At 41.5% G+C, this 25436-nt stretch overlaps 1 protein-coding gene across 1 annotated transcript in view; it reads right to left on the reverse strand.

Moving 5' to 3' along the window:
- VPS13B (vacuolar protein sorting 13 homolog B) overlaps window positions 1-25436 on the reverse strand; it is a 2934705-nt gene that overhangs the window by 2694102 nt on the left and 215167 nt on the right. The window contains exons 5-6 of the mRNA XM_085605186.1: window positions 16453-16620; window positions 15431-15612 (exon numbers count right to left, since the gene is read on the reverse strand). Coding sequence (XP_085461312.1) covers window positions 15431-15612; window positions 16453-16620 — 350 coding nt within the window. The remainder of the gene's footprint in view (window positions 1-15430; window positions 15613-16452; window positions 16621-25436) is intronic.

A 25436-nucleotide genomic window follows, 5' to 3' on the forward strand; every position in this document is an offset into this window, starting at 1 on the left:
GCCATGATTTGGCCTAGAACCTGACCGAACTTACGTCAGACAGACAGCTGGCGAAATACAGTTGATTTACCATTGACTCACATTAAATTTTCCAAAAGCGAAATGTCAAGAGAAAAAACACGCTGCTACAGGCTTTTAAGGAGAGTTTCACAAACAGAAAAATTGAAATTGTTGAAGTGGAGTTTGCCATGAAAAACAAATTGATTAATTGGCACAAGAAAAGGGGTAAAATTATATTAATGGACTTCAAACAAACTGGTGGGGCATGTGTCCAAAAAGAAATATTTAGCCTTGCAATTACCTATTAAAATTTGCAACTCGATATTTTCAAAGTGTTCATGATCTTCACTACAAATCACAAGAGAATGTGTGGGCATGAACACTCATGACTGATATGAAAAGTGTTTTCACTGAAAAAAAGATAACATGTAGTGAAGCCATGAAGAGACAAAGTTTTCACCGACATTCTGCACGGTTCTCACTCGAAGACAGCTTCACATAGTGCAACGCTAGACTAAACCCTTCCATTGCTTCTGAAAACATCTAATTTAAATCAAACCATTTGTTAAAATTACTAATATGTAATCGAAATAACGTCATTGCCCAATGGCTTTAGGACTTAACATAAACCATACTTCGCAACCATTATGTGGGTGGGGAGTGTGCAGGCTAATATTATTAAATCAACAAGAATTCCAAGTTATGCACTTTAGGGGTTTAGGACCACGTGGCCTTATTGTGGTCAAAGGCAGTCACGTGTTCTTCTGAACATTTAATCATCAATGTAGAAGCATGTATAATTATCACCGATTAGGCATCTCTGCTACTTTACACTTTATTTAGGTACTATATTTTTTATTGTCTTTTAAAGTAGAACCTTTGCATGTTTCAGTCCCAATTATGTTTTCATTTTTTCTAGCAAACTCTACAACAGCTCAGACATTGGCAATCACTGACCGAAAAGTGCTAGATACACACACCGGTTTTGTTATATACTCAGATTTACCACAGCCAAGGTACAGTTTTGAGCAAAAGCACGTTAACAAATAAGTCACCACCAGACATACACTATGCATTTCAAACGTTCACTGCAACCACATTAAACAGTGCGTTTTTCTATTCATAAAGGTAGCAACATCTTTCTCCCTCCGACACCAGAAGCACCACTAAGGCGCTCAATACATGTTAGCGGGATTTTGGGGCAGAGACACGGGGAAGCCAGAATCTCGGATCCCAGCCGGCATTCCTGCACCAAAACCGGACAATTACGGGATGTGTCCACAGAATGGTGAATAACCCGGCCGACCAGGAAAACATGGTCCTTTTCTGGTCTTCTTTTCCTAACCCAGGGACAAATCCACTGGCGTTTTCCACTTCCTTAGAAAAGGCCTAACATGTCAACTGGAGGGCCAGTGGAATTCGGGTGGGGTGTTAAGTGGGGGTCAGGACAGGGTATGGTTAGCGTTGTATGCTCGCTCCTCTGTGCTCCTGGGCAGAGGCATTGGTTCCTCCCCATCCCTGCAATATCGTCAGGTGGTATTTAGTGCTAACCCAGTCGTGAAAGCATCCGTCCAGAGCACCTGAACTTTTTCTGAGACCCACTGGAAAGAAGAGACAATGCACAAGCATGACTCCGGGAAAGGCAGAATCTATGTGACCTTCGCCAGCATATTTACTTATTGAGTTTTATATAGCAAGAACTTGACCCGAGGGTATTGGAGCGCTTTACAGCGTTTGCAGAGTATTATTTGAAAAGAATACACAAGAAAATAGTAAGCATAGAGGATAACAATACATAATAGTTCAGAGGTATCAATGAAAGACTATTGCAGGAGATGGAGGAAGATATGCACAGTCCCCCTCACAGCCCCTGTTGCAGTTTTACCAAATGTGCATTTGCACACAGTGAAACCGGACTCGGTGTCCAGGCCTGGAATTATTAGGCCCAGAGACAGAGGGCTGCTTAAAAGAGCCTAAAGGATATTTGATATCCTTTAGAGGTCCATATAACCACACACAAATGCCCTTGTTTTTTGGCAGTGATTTGTTTTAAATTAAGTATCAGAAGAATGACATGTAATGCGCTTCTTTTGAATCCCAATTAGAATAAATCCGAGTTAATTACACGATCAGTGTCTTATATAATTGAAATGTGGCTGCTGAATCCAGTCACACTGGATTTATTTTTAGTAGTCAATATCATTTTTTCTTCTTGCTAGTTCAGAGATCTTCAAAGCCATTTATAAGCAGAGACAAAGAACACATGTCAGATTTCTTTTCACAATGTCTGATTGTGACTCAAAGCCAGATTCCTTTGAGCAACTCAGACGAATACTTTAGAGCTGACTCATGGGCATTCCTTTAATCAGGAGTACCAGCTTCCAGAGCACTGAAGATCACTGCAAGATGCATGTTTAATACACATATCGTGCAGAACATTTCCTCCACATATAGTCCTCCAGTATATGTAGATGACTTATTTATCTTCCAGCATGGGAGAGTGGCTTTGTTATTGCCTTTTCTGGAAAGAATTTTTACGATCATTTGGAATTTGCAATTTTCTGTAGATTTTTCATGTCACATAATGTGTGCAAGATGGAAGAATGAAAGCCATGACGTTTGCTGAAAGGACATCTTGCAATAATCAATTGACCGAAGTCTGCCATCTTCCGCCGTTTGAAATGGCTTTCAGTTTTGTACACCTTCGGATTAAACAGCTGCAAGTCCTACGAGTGTATTTATTAGCCACCATGATAACATCAACACATCATTTCAGAGTATTGCAGACCCAAACTATACACATTTTAATTCTTTTCCACTGAAACAGCTGCCGTCTGTGACTGCTTTGGCCTTCTACTGCACGTTTAGGTGGATTTCACTAAGCATTGCAGAGGAATATAAATCAGCTATCAAAGCAATCAAACTCCAAGCACCATTGGTCTGACACTGTTGCGAAACTAAACATACGTCAGATGAAATGAAATGACTCATCCTAGAAAAAGAACGACCCAGGCTTAGGCGACCGACTGAAAAAGTTCTCAAAGAGAGAGAGACATTCTGGATCTTCTCTCTGAATACAGTAGAGGAAGGTTTGAATGAAGAGATTGTATTGAATGTTACATAAACTGGCACATGGCCTCCTTCGGCACTCTCTTCTATATCGTATCAATTGTTTTCCATTCTGGATATGCCCCATATATTGGTGGGTTTTGGTCATACTTATATTTCGCTTAGCGTTCAATCATTAAAAGACCTCCTCATATTCGTGGACCATTTTAAATGTGTCAATTGAGCACACCGCTATCGCTTTTATCATTGGATTCAAATACACTCACTCACTTAGTACTCCTAGTCTGCATTAATATTCTTCCTTTTTCATGTTTAGTCACCGTTATTCAGCACGGACCATTACCTAGTTAATGATGTGCCACTTACCTGGTACCATATAATCGGGAATCATAATGAGATTCAAATAAATCTTTCTGAGCCCCCGCGAGGGCTCTCTCTAACAACCATATCTGCATTTCCCGTAGTTAGCCCGTTCCAGCATGGTACCTGCCCTGCTGGGCTTGCTCAAGATCAGAGGTTGCTCTGATGTATTCTACATGCTGATAGAGGCATGAATCAGGCAAATCTTCACCCTAATTTATATCCTCTCTTGTTTAAATCGTTTAGGACATATTAACCACATGATAACTGCAGGAGGCCTTTCAGAGATGTACTCGATCCAGTAGTGTATACACCCAAGATGGCGACTGTTTCAGAGCACAGCTTTGAGAGCATTGAAATGCTAACGGGTAGGCGTTACTACACCACATGTCCAGGCGCTACCCGCCCACTTAGCCTCTATATTAAAGTCCGTCATGTGAGTGAGCGAGTACGTCAGTTCCAGCTAGAAGGAGACGCGAGAAAATAGAATTCACTTCATTTCAAGTAAGTGAAAATGGGGTTTTAGGCGTACCTGGGAGGTATATATCGGTTGAGGGTTGACTTGATAAGCCTGGCCGTTACCCCCTATGAGAAACTTTTATGTCGACACATTGAGACTGCCTCTCTTTTTTCCTCCCGGTAGCAATTTCGATATGGGCAAGATATTTTCTCACATGATTATTGGTACAGCACAACCACTTGCTAAACATGTCAAGTAAATATTAGACGCATGTATTCTGATCCATGTAAGGGGGATATGTTTTTGCTGGAGCAGGAACATAGCGTAGCTGCCTTTAGCTCTAGTCGCACATGCAGGAGGGACCCCTTGAGCCCCACAGCTGTCTGATACTTATGTCTCGGGGATCGGAGTTTATCCCCATCAGGTCTATATAACAACATGGTTTGCGACCAGCCTAAACGGATTTAGACACTGCATTGGCCCACCACCTTACGTAGCAATTCTGTCCTTCTATCAGGTCCGCATTAAAAAAGGTTTTTGGCAGAGGATTTCCGTTTTCAGTTGAAGGCGTTTACCCTTTTTTTCCCCCTCAGAGGTTCAGTCCAGACTTACAATCCTTTGGTAAGATAACCAGATACATTAATAGAAATTTGAGATTTCCTATTACAGGCACGACACACTGAGTTATGGCATTTGCACTCTTTTGCTCCATACAGAAGGCCTGCAGATAAGTAACTATAATCGCCTACTATCCACCAATAGCAGTCACATAGCATATTCTGCACTAATTATGGACTGGCTGTACGACAAGTGAGAATTGCAACCTACATTGCCCTCCTAACACAACAGAGGAACCTCCAGACTTTTCTGGGTTCATGTTCAAGCTAGTTATCTGTATCGTAAAACGATATAGCCACACATGGGGAGGCTACTTTCCTCTTCTCTATATTTCATTTCATTTCTAATTTTATTTTTTCTTTATTCTTCAAGGAACTTAGTGTGACAGCACCACGAGCTATTGGTGTCCTCTTGCTTGTTCATTTTCTTTTGCTTCAATTGGATGTCTCTCTTAGGAATATTGGCTTCAGACACGCAAGTGCATAAGCACTTTATTTATTAGCCTGGTGGAGGCTTTTGATAAGTTGAAGATTCAAGTAATCGCTACATTGCAGCACTTATAGAATAAGCCCTTCACCAGCCAAAAATGTTTCTTTGTTAATACATTTCCTGGTTTGTGGGCTGTCCCTTAATATGGACATATCAGTACAATCACTGTGCATTTGCCCACAGATGCCCCCCCTCCACTCTCCAGAAAGTAACCGATAAGAGTGGTCCTGATGAAGGTGGAAGCTACTTTTTCCCACCGAAACGTATGTTGACCAGATGGTTGGGAATCCCTTAAGGACCACTCCAAAGCGGATCAAAATTGTGATTTGTTCAGTCCGTAACTATTGTCATCGGTGTATGTCAACCAATTTCTGAGGGTTCCCCACTCATTTTTGTGTGTGAGACTTTTGTTCACGAGAGTGTGGTATGAGAGGTGAGATTGCTTGATGTGAGTAATAGTTGATTGGGGGTTATGTGCATGTATTATGTGTATTAATATATTTGTTTTTCTATGTATTTTATTTGCAAACAATAATTGCTGTACATGTCTACTGTATAAAAATTCGAATCAATTATTTATTATGATTCTGTACACACTTCCCACTCGGATGACGCTCCCCCCTAATCCTTCACACCTACCCGGGAGCGGCTAGGTTTCCTATCCCCGCTGCTCCGGTGCCTACACCTATGCCGTATGTCCGCCTGCATGGTAATACCCTCGGCCAGGGGTTCCCACTGTGTTGCTTCACCAGTTCCCTAACGAACCACATGTAATATGGTCCGGCTGGCCCCTCTTTGATAGTCCATGACAACCCCCTAGTTTGCTCTCCCCCTCCCTGGTTTGTTCCTTAATATGGCAAACACCTGTTGCATTGCATATAACTGAAGTAAAGGTAATTATAAATGTCAAGATAGATATCACCTGCCTGGAAATATGTACTTTATAACACTGCGATTCAATACGGATATGTAACGACTGTACTAACAAATGCCAATAAAAACAAGTTACATTATGATTCTGTACACACTTTTACTAATAGATATGTGATAATATACAAAAAAGAAAATGATTAATAAAAACAATATATTTTGGCATATTCAAGCATGGTAAGACTTATTTCTGGGGGACAGCCTGTTTTGAGCCTTGCATTGGCCATAAGATAAAGAGATTTAGGTCTGACAGGAGCATTATCTTCTGGACCTACAAAGTACATTTAGGGGGTAGCTTTCTTTGAGTATTCAAACCTCAGAACACTAGCCACACAAATTTGCCCTCACCCATCTCTGACTCGTGCAACTCAAACAGTGCCTTCAAATTCCAAGCCAGTGAACGGATGTTGCCAAGGGAGTTTGTAGATCACTTTGTGACCCCAAACATTCCAACGCCAACAGCAGTCAAAAGTTTAGGATTATATTAAGTGAGACTGAGAAATATTCAGCTAATCTCACTATTTCCTTTTCCAGCTGGTATTTTGGAAAAAGGGATGAACCTCTAGTTGACGCCCTGCATCGAGTCCAACAATCTTTTTGATGCCTACCAATCAGTCTCCAACAGTTACAAGCCACTGAGGCTGCTTTACTTGAACTGTTTCACGGCATTGAAGCTGCTTTACTTTAAGTCACCGATGGCATCCATGGAGGGCTAGATAGTGGGCGTTGCACTACATTGATTTTATTAGATCTCATCCCAGCCTTTGATAGCTTCTCAGACCTCTCCATTGCCAAGTGACTCAGGAAGATTGGCATGTGAGACTCAGCACTGTAGTGGCTGGTGATTTATGTCCTTAATGTGCAATAGATCTCATGCAGTGTATCGGAAGCCTTTTAGATCCAGTGAAGTGCTGAGTTCCTCTGTGCTGAATTTTCACCCCAATATTTACTATATTTACATCACTCCCGTTTCTAAGCTTATTTGCACTAATGTCTTATGATGATTATACACAAATTGTGTTCTCCTTTGCTTTTGACTCCAATGTGCACAGACAGCCACAGCCAACATACAGCTAATAAAGCTCTGACTGGATGAGGTCCAATTCCTTGAAATTGAATAGGGACAAGACAGAGCTGCTCCTTTTTTAGGGTGACTCACGGTCTTGTGCCCCTGACTGGTAGCCAGCAGACTTTGGCACCCGCTCCTATTCTTAAAGATGTGTTAAAAAATCTTGGGGTAAAGATGAACAGAGACCCTCTCCTTTAGCAATCAAACTAACTCCATTGTTGCTTTATTATCTGAAATTGCTGGGAAGAGTCCTTCATGCACTACCGGAAACAATGTGGAAAATGGTGGTCTGCACTTTAATTCTTCCTTCCAAGGACTACTGTGATGTACTCAACATAGGCCTACCAAAAAATCCCCCCGGCAGCTTCAAGCCAAACAGGCTCCTTCATTAGTGAGTTAAGGTAAATATACCCTAGCTCTGAATAGGAGATTTACTTTTAATAAAGGCATATGGTGATGAGGACACATTGAGACTAACATTATGTTAGATGGAACTTGTATAGTGGTCAAGTGCTGTCTAATGTGGTATTATGTCACTTAAGCACTCTAAAGATGATCTATATGGTTGGCTGGAGGGGTGAACGGTAGTTGCATGCATATGTGGGAAGAGTTGGGTGAAAAACATGAGGATCCTGACAAGTGGTTTGATCGTTAGGCACACAGACCTTCATCCCAGTGTGAAAATGTGATTACTTACATTACGTGATCTTTCCGGTCTAAATTGGTAGTTGGTATGCAGCGTATTGCCTTCAAAGGACCTCGACAAGCTATTTTTGGCAGTCCCACACTTTCATCAAGTAATACGAGTTTGACTTTTTGGCAATCTAAATAAGTGGGCTGTAAAAGGCTGGCACTAGTTTTTAATATGGAGCTAATTAAGCACTTTATAAAGCAAAGGCAGGAATATCGCCTCCCAGAGGAAAAGATATTCAGGCACTTACAGATGAGATATTGGGTCAAAGAGCAAGTGCGCCCCAGAGGGGCACTTTCTTCTTGAGCTTCTGGCGGCGACAGACAGATCCTAGCAAGGTGGTGACTGAGGGGAGAGACCATATTTTACCCTTCATGGAAACTGCTGAAACACTTTTTAGTAGTCTCCAAGAGAAAAAAAAATAGACAAAAGGAGAGGCCCATGTCTGACTCGGATACAGTTTAAAATGCTCCCTTCCTACTTGCACTGGCAATCAAGAACAATCCTGGTCCTTATGTGTGAGCTCATTTTGGAGCCTCGAGGCTGTGGTTCCAAACGGGCTAAGGTGGATGGTGGGATTACGCCAGCCCCATTGGCTCCTCCACTCTATCCCCCATCGCGAATTCATTGCTGTTGCCCATACTTGCTAGCCAGAGGGAATATTGATCTATCTTGCTAGAGAGGATATTGTGGGATTACCAAATTTAGAGTCACTGTAAATTGGAAGGCCTGTTCCACATTTCCAACTACACTTTCTCACCAAATGGATAGCACAACACTTTACTCTCTTCCAAGAGACCTTCCACCAAGGTGTTGGTCAGAAGCATGGGGTATGCCTGGCCTTGGTCTGCATGGGACTACTGGGCTGCAGAGTTGCGGCCAGGGAGCCACACCCCACCCATGCATGCATTTCAAGTACCACCAGGCTGTAACGTCTCAATCTACAACTTTTCTCAGCATATGGTATGGATGGACTATGTACAGCACCATGTAAAGTCAGAGGACCAAGATCAAGATGTCACTGAAATTCCTTACATAACTCACTTCCATGCATTTTTGTAATACAAGCACAACGGAAATGCAAATTGTTGTCGAGCAAACTGCTTTACTATCCCACCAGCCCTTATATGTAGTTAGCAGGAAAACAAGAGCAAGAGTCTTGAATGTACTACTGTCCATAGGAAGTGGGTATTTTCTTAGTTGGATGGTCTGATATTAGCTGAAAGGGTAAGCCACCTTTGAAAGGACAAATACAAGGGGACACACAATTTAGTAAGCCAGGAGGTGATGAGAAGACTCCACAGTGTTAATTACTGCTACATGACACCCACATGGTTGAGGGAACTGTTTATCCAGTCCACGTCTGACTGATTGATCGACTGTAGGGACTGTGAGCCCGTAGTCACACTGGCACTCTTTTATATTGTTGGACTTCCCCAAGGTAACCATGTTTTGGGGTAAAATTATTGAGTACATAGATGCAGGTCTGAAGTTCATAAATGGCACACTTGAGAATGTACTGGGCACTCCTGACAAGATGGTATACATAAATTCCATGAAGCCTACATGCCTAAGCAGGAAAAAAGTACATTTTAAGAGGAACGCTAAAGCACAAGAAATAGAGACATCATGAGGCTGGAGACTTCAAAATGTAAACTGTCTCCATGTAATAGTCACTCATAGGTAAAGTCTAGGGATGTTGTGGGATTCTCTGATAACATAATTGAGACTATAGGCTTCACTCAGTTTTCTGCAACAATTGACACAGCTGTTCCTGGATTTCCTAGGCTGCCGCTTTCTTTAAAATTCTGGGTTGCAATTAAATGTTATTTTCCATTTTTGAACTGTGTTTATTTTATGCCCAGATAGTACTTACTGATAGATTAGGTTTCTACTACTTTGTTGGACGTATACCATGGTACAGCACTACAATGTCTTCGAGTTTATGTAACGCTTTAGAAACTCTTTAAATAAAGTGAGTCTTGGCCAAAATACTACTTTTGGCAGGTAGGCTGTGCACCATAACCTTCTGGATAAAACAAACAGGCATCAAGTGGCTTTGTGAGTTTACCTAATGTCTGATCCACATTAGAATAAGAAAAATGGCATTTGACTCGCAGAACCATTGAAGGAAATTGGATGATATAGTGCAACCCTTCATAAAATATGTCGTGTCAAACCGTATACGCGAGACATGCTATCCGAGATTTGTTCAAAGGAAAGCTCTTGTCTTTACAAATTCAATGCACAGAAAGAGTATCAATGGAAAGGTAATAGATGATCTTCTCTGATATTTATATGTGCATTAGGGAGGGAGTGTGAGAAAGGGAGGCCAGGAGATGGGAATAAACGTGTGAAAGTTCGATTGTTCATACATGTTATGAACTGTGTCTATGTTTTAATTTTTGCCTTCAGATGGAAAGCGCTATTTTTCTGTAAGTTCCAGAAAAATCAAGGTACACCAGATGAGATTGATCTTTGTTTTAGGACTCTCTCCAACTTTCCTTGAAATCATGACATTGTATGATGTCATTGGATTCTCAGCCTCTGCGAAAAAAAATACATTCTGCAGAGTTCTTGCCTGCTCTCTTCTGCGTCCTCTACCATATGGGGACATGCAGCGATCCGTATGGATGAGACAATGCAGGATCTGCCAAGGGAAGTCTCGTCAGGTGGAGGCAACGCCACCAAAATGGTGTCGGCATGGCTACATAAAGTAGGGTGGCGAGCCAACAACCATTTCAGGCGATGTCACTTCTGTGAGAGAAATGCTGAAAGTGTTCCTGACATAGTCTGTGTTTGGGAATCATTTCAACACATTTTAAAAGTGGGCCTGAGAAATATTATCTTCAAAGTGAGGTGGGAGGAAATTTCAAAAGCCCACGTTTGGTCGAGGGGACATGCCTGCAAGGGAGTGGAGTCACGAAGGCACTAGTGGCAATGGGATAGAATCATGATGGAGGACAGAAGAAAATGTCGAGAACCATAAGTGAGAAGATGGGTTGATCCACGAGGCGAAGAAAAAGTTGCCAATGAGTCTGTAGTCTTCTGCAGCTCCCACTATGAAATCAGGTGCTGTCACAAGTCAGAAAGGAGCTGCAAGTGATGGGGAAATCAAAATTGCACCATTCCATCCCAAGTGTGGCAGAGGTGTTTTCTCTGCCACACTGGTCATTTTTCAGGCTGTCCCCTACACTACAAATCACACTTAGGGACTGATTCCGATGAGGTTAGAAATGCCTCCTAACGGTATTTGCTCTTTCCAAATGGGAACAGGAACATGTCTTTCCGACTGACTCGGAAAAGTTTCCGACTGACCAAGTACAATGCGAGTTAGGCTTTAAGAATATACCAATCCGAACCCAACGGCATTTGGAATGACTGAACCGTACGGAGCAGAATCGTAGGTCGCGATGGGACGCACTTCCAAACCACCGAGTACGATGCTGGATTTGAACAGCCTTTCCGAACTGTGCCGTCTGACTCACATCGGCAATCGGAATCCAACTTTGGGGGCCCGTAGTGGGGCCCCCTGCACCCGGAGCCTTCCCAATCGGCATGTGGGGGTACCCATGGGTCCCTCCCCTTAGCAGCCAGGTACAGTGTGGCAGGCACCAGGGGGTGCCCGCCACAGTGTGCCCGATTTTCCCCAGCCACCCCTTTCTTCAATGGGAGCCTATGCATTCGGTCGGAACAAAGGCTCCCATTGAAGTCAATGGGAGTCCAACCAAATCGTGTCTGGAAGCATAATGCATCATACTCTGTCCGTTGGACTCTCCCAAACAGATTCATTTGGAAACCATTCCCAAACCCATTTGGTCGGGAAGCTTTCCAAACCACATCAGAATCGGACCCTTAGTGTATACACAGCCATTCAGAAAAAATCTTTATAAATCACGGTCTGCTCAGCTTCATCACCAGACACTGGAGATGGGGGCAGATGTTGTAGTTTTTATGCCATGCGCTTTTATAGGCAAAGAGACATGGTCTTCTGTGGAAAGTGTGTAAAATGTTTTGGTGAGCCTGTGACGTGGTAGAATTTGTCAGGCTTGAAAACGATGTACACATGCAGAGGGATGCTGCAGAAACAGGTACAGAATTGAATGTTTGGCGAAGGTCGCTTGATAAAGTAAAGTGTCAGCAGATAGATTCGCTGCACATAACACTGGATGAACCAAGGGTAACTGGAAGAGACAGTGAGTCTTTGTGTGCATTTATACTTACTTCGTCTTTGGGGAAATGTGACAGTTACAATAACATTGCTTCTTGCTGTACAAAGTACATAACGTATTCAAATGAAACTACGGTGCAGTGCTCTAGGATTCCGAAGTGCGAGCAAACTGATTTGTAAAAATATAAAGTTTTCAAATGTGCAGTAAGCAGAAGACTGTCCACAACTTTGTTTTAAGCTTACATTTAATTTCTTCTCACCAATCCTTAAAACGTTTACCTTTCTCTTGCTAACACTGGCCTTCATATTGGGGAAGACCTTGGTGGAAATGGGGAAGTAGGTGGAGCGCTTAAAGAAAGAAAACACGATTTGAGAGTGCAAAGAAAACACCTCGCCTGCTCAAGAATACATTTAATATTGGTAATGCAGAGCTCCCAAGGTGCACTAGGCTTCTTCATCAGATTAGCCTCCTTGCTCAAAGACCAGGAGATTTATACGTCAGAGCATGTCCAGTATCGCAACACCATGCAGACACCCCACCACATTATTTGCCACAGCATAGGGTTGAACCACTCCATCTCCAGTGGCAGAGCTAAGCACGGATACGTGTGACCAGACGACACATATCAACCATGCAAATAATACCGGGATTTCTACTGTGAATGCTGGAGTACAAAATAGAGAACAACTAGGATTTTGAAATTATTTCGCTGTATCTCAGGAGCTATATCTATACCAAGGGGGAAATGTTTCACCCTCCGCCCCCTAGTCGCTGGTTGTTCTCAAGCATAAGGTGTGGAGTTTTGAGAATTAACTGGTGCTGCAAAATCTTGCACTAATCTGCATCAGAAGAAAAAGTCAAACTGCAAGGGTCCGAATGAAAATTGCTTGTTTAATTACTCACTTCACACGTGTCTACTCGCGATTATTGGGCTCCCAAGGAGTAGCATGCTCCATGCCCATAAAGCTTTTCAATGCCTTGTGAGAGATAGTAAGCGCTATATAAAATATCAATCGAAGTTTCAGTAGTTAATCTCTTGAGCTAACAAACTAAGACTCCCAGTAATGCATCTGGCATGTGTCCTGGATGAGACAAATACGAGATGGCACTTTCCTTTACTGAGCTCCTGGAAGAGGTTAATTCGGAGTGCGACTTTTGACCTAGAAGTAGTTACTTGAAACAACAAAGTGTTTTACAGAAGGAACTGTGGTGTTTCGAATCCAGAACAATGGACAGAAACGCTAACCAGGGCAATCTAAGTTTGCTGTCGTTTTTGAGGCACCTATATAACATTCTTGTCAATATGAACAGCAGGAGACACAGAAAAGTAGCTGGAAAAAGAGGTATCTATGACTGTTTAAAGAACTGGTTAGAGGGAATAATGGGTGCCATAAAAAAAGAAAAGAAAAATCATATTTGAAGTCCAGAAAAGTTTGTCATCTCTCCACGTTATGTTTGTAGTGTTAATACTCCATTTATGTTCTGAGACTCGGGAAATGTAGATCAGGTTGCAAAATAACGCCCTGCGAGGTAGCGTGTTATACTGACCCGTTCAGAAAAGGAGAAATATTGCCAAACTAAACATTATTTTGGATTTCCCACAATGTTTGAAGCAGGCACAGAAAACTTCCCAAAGGACAAGTCGATCACCAGTGAAAGTCTGTAAAGGCATACATTTGCAATACGAAAGAATGACAATCGGAGGAGCCGCCACGAGTTACATGCAGGTCTATTTATATTTGCTCGGTCCAATCATGGACATCTCCGGGACAGCCAGTCCCTTGGAACAGCTGTAGGTCGTTCTTTAAAGCTGGAGATTATCCAAGTCAACGGAGATAAAAATAAAGCGAGTGGGAGGCGTTACCATGCTTAACTAGAGAGAAGAACTTTGAAGTGGGACTGTAAGTTGAGAATGCAGTTACTGCCTTCATTCATAGTGCCCACTGATATGCCTGGTTGTTTTTCGGGACCACAGGACACATATAAATGACTAAAGGTGAAGGATCGCCATCCAGACGTCCCTTCAATTGACTGAAAGATTGAAAGTGGCATTTTTGGTGACCAGTGACGATAAAACTTGGTTCGACCATGGAATGCTGTACTCCTATATTTAACTCTTATCTGGAGGTATACTTTCTTACAAATAGGATAAGTAAAAGTAAGACTTCAAAATGAAACTGGATTGCTTTATTTTCTTCTGAAGGATTTCACTTCAACACTGTTCCCACCTTCTGCGGCCTACCTGGAGAGGTACAGTGATCACAGTTCCCTGTGGTTCTTTCAAGACAACAACCTTTTTGCTGGCTATGCTCACTGAACTATCTGATATGAATCACACATACCCACAGATCACAAAGTTAAGTGTGTGTGTGTGTGAACAATAACTGAATGTCTAACTGGGCAAATAAGACCAGGCCTGCTTACAGTTTAACATTATACCACAATGGTAAGTTACAGCCAATTTTATTAGGAAATGGATAATGCAATTCGAGATCAAGCATAATAGTGCCGCAAAATTCTGCACTGTTCGTCATTGCTGGTAAAATAGGGGCATTTATTTGGAGTAGCATCTAATACGGTCGGCTAGGGGGCGTTCCAACATATGGGTGTGAAATTGAACAGATATCACAACTGTCCTAAACAAAAACAACCATTTGCAATGCAATCGGTCTCGCCTTCGGGACCATATATGTATTTAGCTAAGCAGCATATTAGCCTGGGTGCTGAAACATCTACTGTTCTTTAAAATAGAGGGAAAGTGAGCACCAAACTGCGTGACACGCCAGGTATGGGAACACATGGAGAGAAATATTGCCTTTCAGCAGAAAATGGTAGAGTCCAAAGCTGTTTTTAATATAAAATCAGGGCCTTTGGTAGTCATAACACTGAAAATACAAGATTTGAAAAAAATATTATTGTCTACAAGTACTCGTGGAAGACAATTTCTATGGACTGGAATCTAGAGAATGCAAAAGTGATTCTGGTATTTTACTGACCTCTACTAGTTTTCTATCAAGACAGTTAAATAAAGGAAGTTGAACAGAACAAAAGTCCCTAAGCGGAAGCAGACAAGTCCTAGGGCAGATCTCCAGAGCCCACAAAGTACATACACATATAAGTATATAATAAGTATATACTAAAGTATATACAAGAGGTCTCGAATGCTCGACCTAAAAAGCACCTACTTGTTAAATGGATCTGATATTCTGACACCAATATCCCAAAATCGGCCGTGCAACAAGACAATATATGGAATCTTAAATAAAAAATAAAAAAAACAGAACACACATTGCCATACACAGTTTTTGACACTGTTTATATCAAAACGCACTTCCTAATAAAAAAAAGTTTTTTTTCAAAGTTGGGGAAGAGCCAACAACTACTCCAAACTGCTTCTAGGAGCACTTTAATAAGTAGAAGGAGCCCCTGTCAGCTGCATAGTTCAGGCCATGGGTTTGCCTTCTGCTGTAAACGTATTCTATACAACGAATAAAACAATGTTTAATAAAGTTAAATTCTCCAGATGCTCATGTGCTTGAATCTGAAAGACTGTCACATAAAATGGCACCTACTTTAATAACGGATGGCATCTTGGAATTCAGGTTGTCGTATGTGAAGTGCAGGCGGGTCCTGAAGGAGCACTTGTACAGAAGCGGATCCTGGTAAAACTCGATTTTCCCACTGGCGTTTCTCTTGTCCAGGCATACCGTGCAGTCAGAGAAGTTGACCACCTTCCGCAGCACTAGATCCGTAGCTGAAAGAGAAAGCCGCCCTGTGGTTTACACTGCAGCCAGCAGATACCACTCCCTGGCTACTTGGGATGGCACAGTATGGCAGATCTCAGAATTGTTTCTGTTTTAGATTTATCTATGTGTTACATTGCAAGGGAGCACTTGAAAATATATATATCATCAGATCACACAAAATGGGGTTGACATTGAAAAAGAGTACCTCTGATATTTCCCAAGCTCTTGCTTCTTAGCTTTTTAGAATTATACTTTAAGAACCTACTGGATTGTTTTTCATCAGAGAAATGTTAAATCAAATATCTATGCATATTTTCTCAATACTTTCTGTACATTTCAGATTTTTGTGTGTTTTATGTTCATACTTTATATGGTTTCTGTGCCGAAACGAATTCGCAGAGTTTGGGACACTTTAGAAAAAGGTAGGACATTCTCAGTTCTCATTCATGAATTTTAGAACTATTACTGACACCAACTACACTCTTATTGGAACAAAGGAGCTCTAACAACCCGATGACTTAACCGGAAACACCAGAAATGTTCAGAAGATCAGCACTGCATGCGACGTTTGCACACAGAAGTAATATATTTTACTTTTACCCTCCTTTTGAGAATGTAGGGAAATGAACTGAAGCCAAAGAGATGCCTTGAGACTTTACTTGCTACGGTACATCAATTCTGACTTATGTGCAGGCTTCACATTCAGAATCCTCTGTTGTGGGGGGGATAGGCACCAAGGGAGGCATAAGAACATGCACAAGTATTCTAACGATACACTGTGACCCCACAATCTGCATGTTTACTTCAAGGAAATATTATAGCTTAGAGAAAGTCTGCAAAGTACTCACCAGAAATATCCATGAAAGCTCGATCCCAAAACTCATCCACTGTGTAGCACTCTGCGCAGGTGATATTGACGGACAAAACAATATCATCTTCTACGTACTTCAGAATGAGATTATTGACAACTATGTTGACATTATTAACAACACGCCTTATTAAACTCTGCACATAACCTGTGGAAAAACAGAACAAATACAGCAATGATCAGCTTTCGTGAGATTCCATTTTACCAGGGCAGCAAGCAAATAAAATGTTGAAAGCCAAGGTTTTCGGAGGGACTAGAAGATACTTACATGGTCTACATAAACAAGACATGATCTACTTTCTACACGCGTCCCAAGAGAAATGGGGAAACGGTTCTGTATGAGCACCTATACTCTCGCCTCACAGACAGACATGTGGCAACACATCTCTGGACAGCTGGCACCTAGAAAAAGAGATTATGGGTCCACCTGTACTACTTTCTGTTATTAATCCCAAATAAAATGAAATATGTAAAAAAGTAATATGCGAGATGAAAGCATATGTCTTAAAAGATTCGGCACACTTTTTTTGTGCTCCATTATGCAAGATGAAGCTAGTTTTAGAACTCAAGAGGATTTAAAGGGTAATGATGAAATGGTGGATTGCAGGGAAATGACCCCTTCACCTTCATCCCTTATGCTTTTTTCATTTTTAAAGCTGAATACAGAATAGGTTTTCAAAGCTGTCGTTTTTCCAAGTAATCTTTCTGATGCTGATGTATACGTTAGGCAATATGTGACTAAGGTAACCACTGCTCTCCTTGTCATTACAAACACAGTTTCCATTCCTAGGCTGTTGTGTGGCAGCCTTATGCATTATGGGTGTTGTGATCTTGGTTCCTTCCATGTAACTAATCAGACTGACACACGCGAAAGCAATGATTTGTAGGTGAAAAGTTTAGGACTGGAAGCTGAGTCCACGATGACATGGAAAGAGATGCTCACCCTTCATGTGTCACACAATGCTCAGCGTGCACAGCCCCGGCTGCAGTAGCAGCATGCTTCCAGCTGCCACAGTCCACGAATGCAGGAGATTTAAACAAAGCCAGACCATTTTAGGTAGAAGCAATCAGGGGCAATCTTGGTCTTTTTCTGCTGCACAGGAACCCAAAAAATATACGATTTTCCCCCATAATTCTTACAGCAAACTCCAAATTGACCAATGTATTTGTTAGTGAACATTTGTAGCCCATGCCTTCTGAAGGAAATGGAAGCGATACCTGTGTCTTTCTGCCTCTACATTCTTCAATCATAATGATAGGAACCTCCACCCCCCCCCCACCCCCCTCTATACATTAATGGCCATGAAGGAGTAAGGGGGCTTTGATGTGTGCTTTTAGGCTGTCGAGTCAGAAAGGCAACAACTTTCAGAACAATTCTATCCTATGCATACCAAAGAAAGGCTTAGAGAGTACTCGAGGAGTTCTAAAGGTCTTCTAAGTCGGAAATTGTGTCTCTTATCCCTTTGTTTTAAGCTGAATATATAACATGGAAGTTAACACTTGATGGCCTGAATTCTGCATGGAAAAGGGATGGCCATGCACTGGTTTGAATTCATAATGCTACAAACTTGAAAGTTTCAGTGCGTACATTGTGGTAGAATGGTAAAGGGTGCAAATCACAGAAGGTCCCTGGAATAGTTTGGAGAGAGCGACAGGGAGGAAGGGGGATAGGTTTTTTTAAAGTCTCTTAGAACAGTGGTGGAGATTACTGGAATTATCTAGTGAAGGTAGAGGTGAAAATTTGGACTACTAATTTTGAAAACCTACATCTCATGGGAGATCAGGGGTAGTACTATTAAAAGCTGAATCGGAGCCCCATAAATGGGATGTTATGCTCGAGGAGAGCCCGCATTCAGCCAGGTCTAAAGGAACTGCACTGCAAAGGTCCTTTGTATTTGTCAAAAAGATTCACACCCTACCAACCAGTTAGAACTCTTTGGTCAAACAGCCCCTTTCTGGAAGTAATTCCTCATTTCAGACTGAGAAAAGTGGGGCGGTAGCTCCTTTGCTTATGTGGCCGCCAGGCCTCCCAGTTCAGCTCTGAGCTTCCAGGGACAATCTGACCTTAAAGAGACTTCTTGAGACCTGGCTCTTTGGTTCTTCCTTCTAGTACCTCTGTTATTTAGGGTTCAGACTTGCTACTTAACTTCGGGAAACTATATTGAGTAGCTTTTGCGCCTTACAAATCTATACATAATAATAAATAATAACAATTTTGCACAGGAGCATGGAGGATGTGAAATCCCATGCGAAGTAGACTGACATCCTGGACATTTAATTGGCAACACCAGCGAACGTTTGAAGTTCAAGCTGTGAAAGCTTATGAGAGCTGTCCAAGAGTGGATCAAATGCAGGTGAGAGAATGTTAGGCTCCTCACTGTACTAGGCATGGTGACTGCTACAAAGCTACGTTTTATTTGTGGTGCACTAAGAATCACCCACTGGGAATGGCCAGGAAACCCAATCTATGGGATATTTGGTCTTATGATTAAAGGCCAGGACCCCAGAAGAAAAGGTGCCTTCAGAAACAGAGTTCTCAATAAGGTCTCTGTAAGACATCTCTAGCTCCAGGTAGTACAATTATAACATTGATATAATTTAAAATAATATCAATTTAGCTGCATCTGGCATACAGAAACACATGCCATGATTTGCTAGGATACTGTTCAAAGAATTATATATTTCTTGTCTATTAACTTTCAGATGGGAATAATAGAAATCCATGAGTCCCCACTGGCTAACCTGTGGTTTGGAACGTAACTTCGAGCAGAAAAATGATCTTTCCTAAAAAAACATACCTAACAGAAACTACATGGCTATGGCTTGATGTTCTCTGTGCAAAGTTTGGCAGATACAGTCTACAGACTAGCTTTCTCAATGTACAACATATATTCCTTCCTTAAAAGGAAACTGTTCACCAATAAAAGACCTAGGGCCAAATGTACGACCCTAAATTGCATTCGCAAACGGGTTTGCGACCCATTTGCGCATGCAAAATGGCCCAGGGCTATGATGTTCAATTCCTAAATAGTGAGTTGCAATTTATTTGCGACTCGCTATTTAGGATTTGCAAGTCGCTATTAGGAAGGGGCGATCCCTTCCTAATTGCGTCCGCAAAGCAATGTATGAATGTTTTGTGATCGCAATTGTTGTCGCAAAACACCCGCAAATTACCACCCTCTTCAAGAGTAATGCAGTCGTAATTTGGAAGGGGTCGCCAGGGGACCCCTTCCACTTTGTGACTGTCTCTAAAAATATTTTTTAAGGGCAGGCAGTGGTCCCAGGGACCACTACCTGCCCTTAAAAAATGAAACGAAAACGTTTCATTTTTTTTTTTAATGCCCTTAAGGAAAATGGGCTGCATTAAAAAAAAATATCTGCTTTATTTAAAAGCAGTCTCAGACATGGTCTGCTGAGCCCAGCAGGCCACCACTCTGGGGAGGGCCTGTCATTCCCAATGGACTTGCAAATTGCGAGAGGCTCATTAATATTCATGAGCCTTGCAATTTGCGACCCCATTGTGAATCGCAAACGGTGTTAAACACACTGTTGTACATGCCGAATAGCGCCTCGCAAATTGCGAGTCGCAATTTGCGAGGTGCTATTTTGCAGGTCGTACATCTGGCCACAAATCAATATCGATTAATGTGTCACAGTTTCTACTCTGCAGATGGTTTCCCTCCTTTGTGTGCGGCCCACATACTGTGAGCTTTAGTATTCACCTCAGTCCAGTATTTCATCAGCACAGAAACTGTGTAGACATTTGTGGTACAAACCAACAAAGCTTAATATGGAATCTACTTACAATACAACCATCTACATCAAACACAATTGTATCTTTGAACTGAAACATGCACAATCTAGAATAATAGATTAATGTAAGGAAAATAGCTGCACACACTGATGGTAGAGAAAGAAAAGTGAACTCGTGTTTACGGAAGCTTTTCTCTCCAGAGCCAAACCGTATGCCCAGGAGACGACAGACTTTATTAAAAACTCTTTTTAAATTTCATCATGGCTTGAATTTCATTAAAAAGAGCACGACTCCATGAAATGCACCATGGGACAACAAAGTAAAGTCTTCTTACAGCAATTTACACAACAGTAACCAACCGTACTGACTGTGCTTTAAAATTACATTTCGAAATGCAGGGTCCTCGCTATCACAAGATATGTTTGCCATCTTGAAGTGTAGGTACTCTGCCATTAAAAGCATGGCACCCCTGCTTAGAAGTGATGGTCCTCTCACTTTCAAACTAAAGACGGGCAGGTACCCCCTACCTTACAGTACCTGCCCATTTTAAAGACTCAATGCTGGACATGTCAGGGCTGCATTAAGTTTTCAAAGAAAGCAAAGCTGGATGCCTATTTAATCCCAGTAATGAATAAATACTGTCATCTCGGCAAAGACGGAATGAAATCGCATGCTAGAATTTCTATCCATGGAAAGCATTACCAGCTATTAGCCGGGCCAACTGTTACATGTGGCAAAGGAAACAGCGAGGCTATGCACATCAAAAACGAAGTGCCGTTCAAGAGGTACCTGCTGTGCATTTCAGTTACAATTCAAAGTCAGCTCTCAGCTCGCACAGCTCCACCAGGAAAAAGATTACATTTCAATACCATATATTACACAGCACAAGAAAAACATTACATGAGTTTAATGTTACAATATTAGTCACTTCAAAGAAGTGAGTAAGTTGCACAAAAACTAAATTTAGCTGAGGGCAAGGAAATGGAAACTCACTATCCCTCGCAGCTTGACTCAAAGATGTGCATTTTTTCTGGCACATATTTGCAGGCTGGACACATTTGTTTTTACTAGTTCAACGCAAAACACTGCCATTTCAACACACTGTAGTTAAATCCTGTTTTTAAAATTCCAATTGCCAGGATTAGTATTCCATCAGCCGTGGGAAAGCTGTTTAGGGTTTTCCCCAATTCCGTCTCACTATAAATAAAATCACTCCTCTTCCGCAAGGAGCTCAAGTTGGAACTTTCTGAACCTTCAATCCATCCATCTGTCTAAACACAAGGAGGGATTTGGGACGGATTCATCCAATGCTTTCCCCTCTGGAACGTCTTCCTTCTTAACGTCAAAGAATCCCTCGAGAATCCAGGATTATCAAACCCTCCTGCTCATTGTGGCCCACGTCACAAGCACACCTCGGGGCCTACAGCAAAAAAGTTCTTACTGTTGTTGTCTTCATTTAGATCAGAAGCTTAGGTACCTGTAGACCATAGACTTTTGTAGACTTAAATAGTGCGGACCAGACCTAAAAGAGTAAGAAGTGCTTTGCAAGAAGGACAGAGTACAAAACAAGCTAATTGCAATATTCAATTAAAAAATAGGATGTAAAGTCTGGAAGGGACAGATGTAAAAAAATCATTTACAACAATGTACAAACTATTAGTAAGAATACAAAGATATGAATTTTCTTACAATGTGAGAGGATGGGTAGAGTAAACTGAAGGGACCAGCCGACAAGGAATCATGGACAATATACCAAGTATTTTGATGGGGCAAAGAGGAGCTCAGAGAAGAATATCATGTAGATCAAAGTAATAAATCACGATTGGTTACAAAAAAATCCTCACAACAGATACAGCTGAGATTCTTTGGTGGCGGTTTTCCTGCAGGCAGCTGAAACGGTGGGGGGTTATTAAGTTCGTTTTTGAAGCTGTCCTATATAGAGTTCATCCTGACAGTAGGAGGGATGGAGTTCTGTAATTTCACAGCCTGAAACCGACTGGTTTAGAAATCTTGTGCTTTTTGAATAATGGTGTATCCAGACACACAGAATCAGTACTTCAGAGTGAGCGCAAGCCTCCTGAGATGACCGTTTGCCGCATAAGTCAGATTGCCAAGTCTTCCTCTAATGCCTTATGTACTCATGCTTGAATATGCATGTTGCCACAATGGAGAACCAATTTAGAGTCTTCAGGATAGGGGTAATATGATCTGATCTTGCCAGAAACTAACAGAGTAGTTGCTTGTAGGTGGGCAACATAGTTTTTACGGATACCTGTCGGTAAATTTGTCATTACTCTTATTCCTATTATGTACCCATAAAGTGCTCTGAAATGAATAATGAATTGAGAAATCTACTGCGAGAGAGAGAATAGGAGGAGACCAAAGGAGGGTGGGGCAAATAGTGCCAATTAACAATAACAAATGTACCATATTATAGAAACGTACCCAGGAACAGATAATTAATATATATTAAAATTTTCTTGCGCATAATCGCAGGACATAAGATTACTATTTCCAGTTCAAAATCATATCCAGACTTGCAACATCATCATAGTAATTAGTATTTGTAAGGGCTAAAACCAACTCAGAAATCCATGGGGTGGGCCAATAAATATTAAAACGATGTGGCATGATTAGAATGTGAAAGTTTTCACCAGCCTTCTGAAAAACTTCAAGACCCACATCAGCCAGATGGACAATGGTTAAGAAATGCACAGACAGTAAGTCTAATGTTCAAACAACTTTCTTCTAGCTCCGGTTTTCTTATAATTCCAGGTGGGAGGGGGAGTAGAATAGCCTTCATGATGCTTTGAGACTACAGGTTAAGGCCTACCAGCAGAACTGATACCTTTTCTTTAAGTAGTTAGGAGAGCCATCAAATATACATTTACGAACTATTGTAATAAGACTGAAAATCACACTTGCCGTTTACTGGCAGCCAATAAGGACTGCAAAATGAAAGGGCTGAAACATGTTGATATTCTGTTTAGTCAACAAGCATCCTGAAGAAAGTAAAACAATATAATTCCTGTGTTCTTCTATTATCATAACTTGAACTATTTAGCAAAAGTGTAAGATTTTATATCATTACCATTTTTTATTTTTCTATTCTGTACCCATTTTTTCTCATTCTCTTAAGTTTTTTCAATAATTATTTATGATGAAAAAAGAATACATTTCTATATTGTATAATGTATTTCTAGTGAAGGAATGAACACACAGATGCATTGAAGTGTGTGAGCTGCTGTGCAATACAAAATTGAGTTTATACAAACTTTATTCTTTTGCTAACTTCTGTTGCCTGACATGGTATTCCACTGCACAATTACAGCTGATCTGCTGCATGTAAGCCATTGTGCTTTTCCACAGAAGCAGCTAACTTCTTAAGAAATCGATATTACTTCAACCTCAACTCACAGCCACTGCATGTCGAGTAGTTATGCTACACTATCCTTTCATAGGTAGCGTGTGTACTTTGATCAACATGTGTATCAGATTTGCACAGGAACGGCCCGTACAGGTAAGAGTGGTGGAGCCAGGTTGGGGGAAGATTCGACAGACGAACATGAGGGAAAATTAAATAATTAAATTAAATAATTAATTTCCCCTCATCATTGTCTCTCGAAATCCCCCCCACCTGGCCCCACTGCTCTTACCTGCACAGGTCGTGGCTGGATTTCCATGGTCTCATTTTTGAGTGAAGTGGTGTTTACTGACGTAGCATTTCCAAAAACGCTTCATCTCCAACTCCATTAAATACAATTCAGCAACCTTGCGCACTGACGCCACAGTTGTGCTATGACTTGCAAACCATCTAACAAACAAGTGTGGCATTAACCATCAGCCAGAATAAGCTTTTAGGGGATAATTTTAGGTCATCGTTGGTGAAACTTTATCCCAAGCAGGTGTGTGACCCAGGTTGGGGTCCTGGGGTGCAGGTTCCAAGACATAAAGCGCAAGCAGACTATATTCTACACACTCACTGGGATGAGAGGTCAGGAGCTCATTTCCTTTCTCTCTGACCTAGGAAAAGACGGGTGATGCAGCAAGAGAACAGTGCAAGGGTACTGGGGCGATGAGAGACATTTCACGTGACGGCTACAGTCACTTTAGTTATATTTAAAGAACAAATGCATTCAGTTATACACAGAATCCGCCTGACGGTAAATACAAAGATACAAAAGAGTGAGCTGGGTAACCAGACTAAAAGAGCTCTCTGCATAACTACCTTAGTTGGCTATGGTGTCATGCGTGATGCACTGAAGGGAAAAGGAGAGCTTTATTAACTGCTGGATAATACACCTCAACTTTTTTGTTGAAAATTCAAAGATGCTGTAAACTCAGGATGATTTCTGCCTTCACCTGCCCGCTCCTTCCACCCTGTTACATAGTTGTGCTTCAGAGTCCGGAGACGAGACACGCCCTGAGAATATATGGCCATTCTGGAATCAGGTGGCCAAGAATGTGCTTTCACTGTTTGCCATAACAAGACAGGAAGGCTCAAAACCATAAATATGAGAAATGATTTACTTGGGCTCGCTCTGCAGCAGAGGCCCGGCAAGGTTCACCTGAAGGATGAGCAGCAATAGCTGCAAAGGAACTGTGCGCATTAGTCATGCATATTACAACTCTACAATACCAGGCTGAGGCAAGTACAATGAGATACCAAGGCCCCGGCCTAGAGCGCTTTGCGAAAGCAGGGGAATCCACAAATGGTAGTTCAATCACTGCAGTCACAAGACAGATTTGGTCTTTTTGGGCTCATAAATATTACAACAAGCATTTGCAATGCAATAGGTCTCGCATTTATACGAGTTTGAGCTATTGGCATTGTAAATGACTGCTTTTTATCTAAGTTTTTGTTTTTTTTAAAAACATAAATAAAAGGCATTGTCATTTACAATGCTAATAGCTCAAACTCTCGCAAATGTGAGACCTATTGCATTGCAAATGCTTGTTCTATCAGCTCTCACTGGTTAGCTACATTTGTAAAGTGTTACCAAGCAACTCCCATGCTAACCTATGGGAGAGATGGCGTTTTTACTGTGAAAATGAAATACACAGCATTTCACTACTAGGACATGCAAAAGTACACCACTACATGTCCTATCTTTTAAATACACTGCACCTGCCCAGAGGGCTACCTTAGGGATGACTTAGATGTGAGAGAATGGAAGGGCCTGGCAATTGTGTGCCCTTACTAGGTCGAC

The sequence above is a fragment of the Triturus cristatus genome, chromosome 5_1 (genome assembly GCF_964204655.1).
Source record: "Triturus cristatus chromosome 5_1, aTriCri1.1, whole genome shotgun sequence".
Taxonomy (NCBI): Eukaryota; Metazoa; Chordata; class Amphibia; order Caudata; family Salamandridae; genus Triturus; species Triturus cristatus.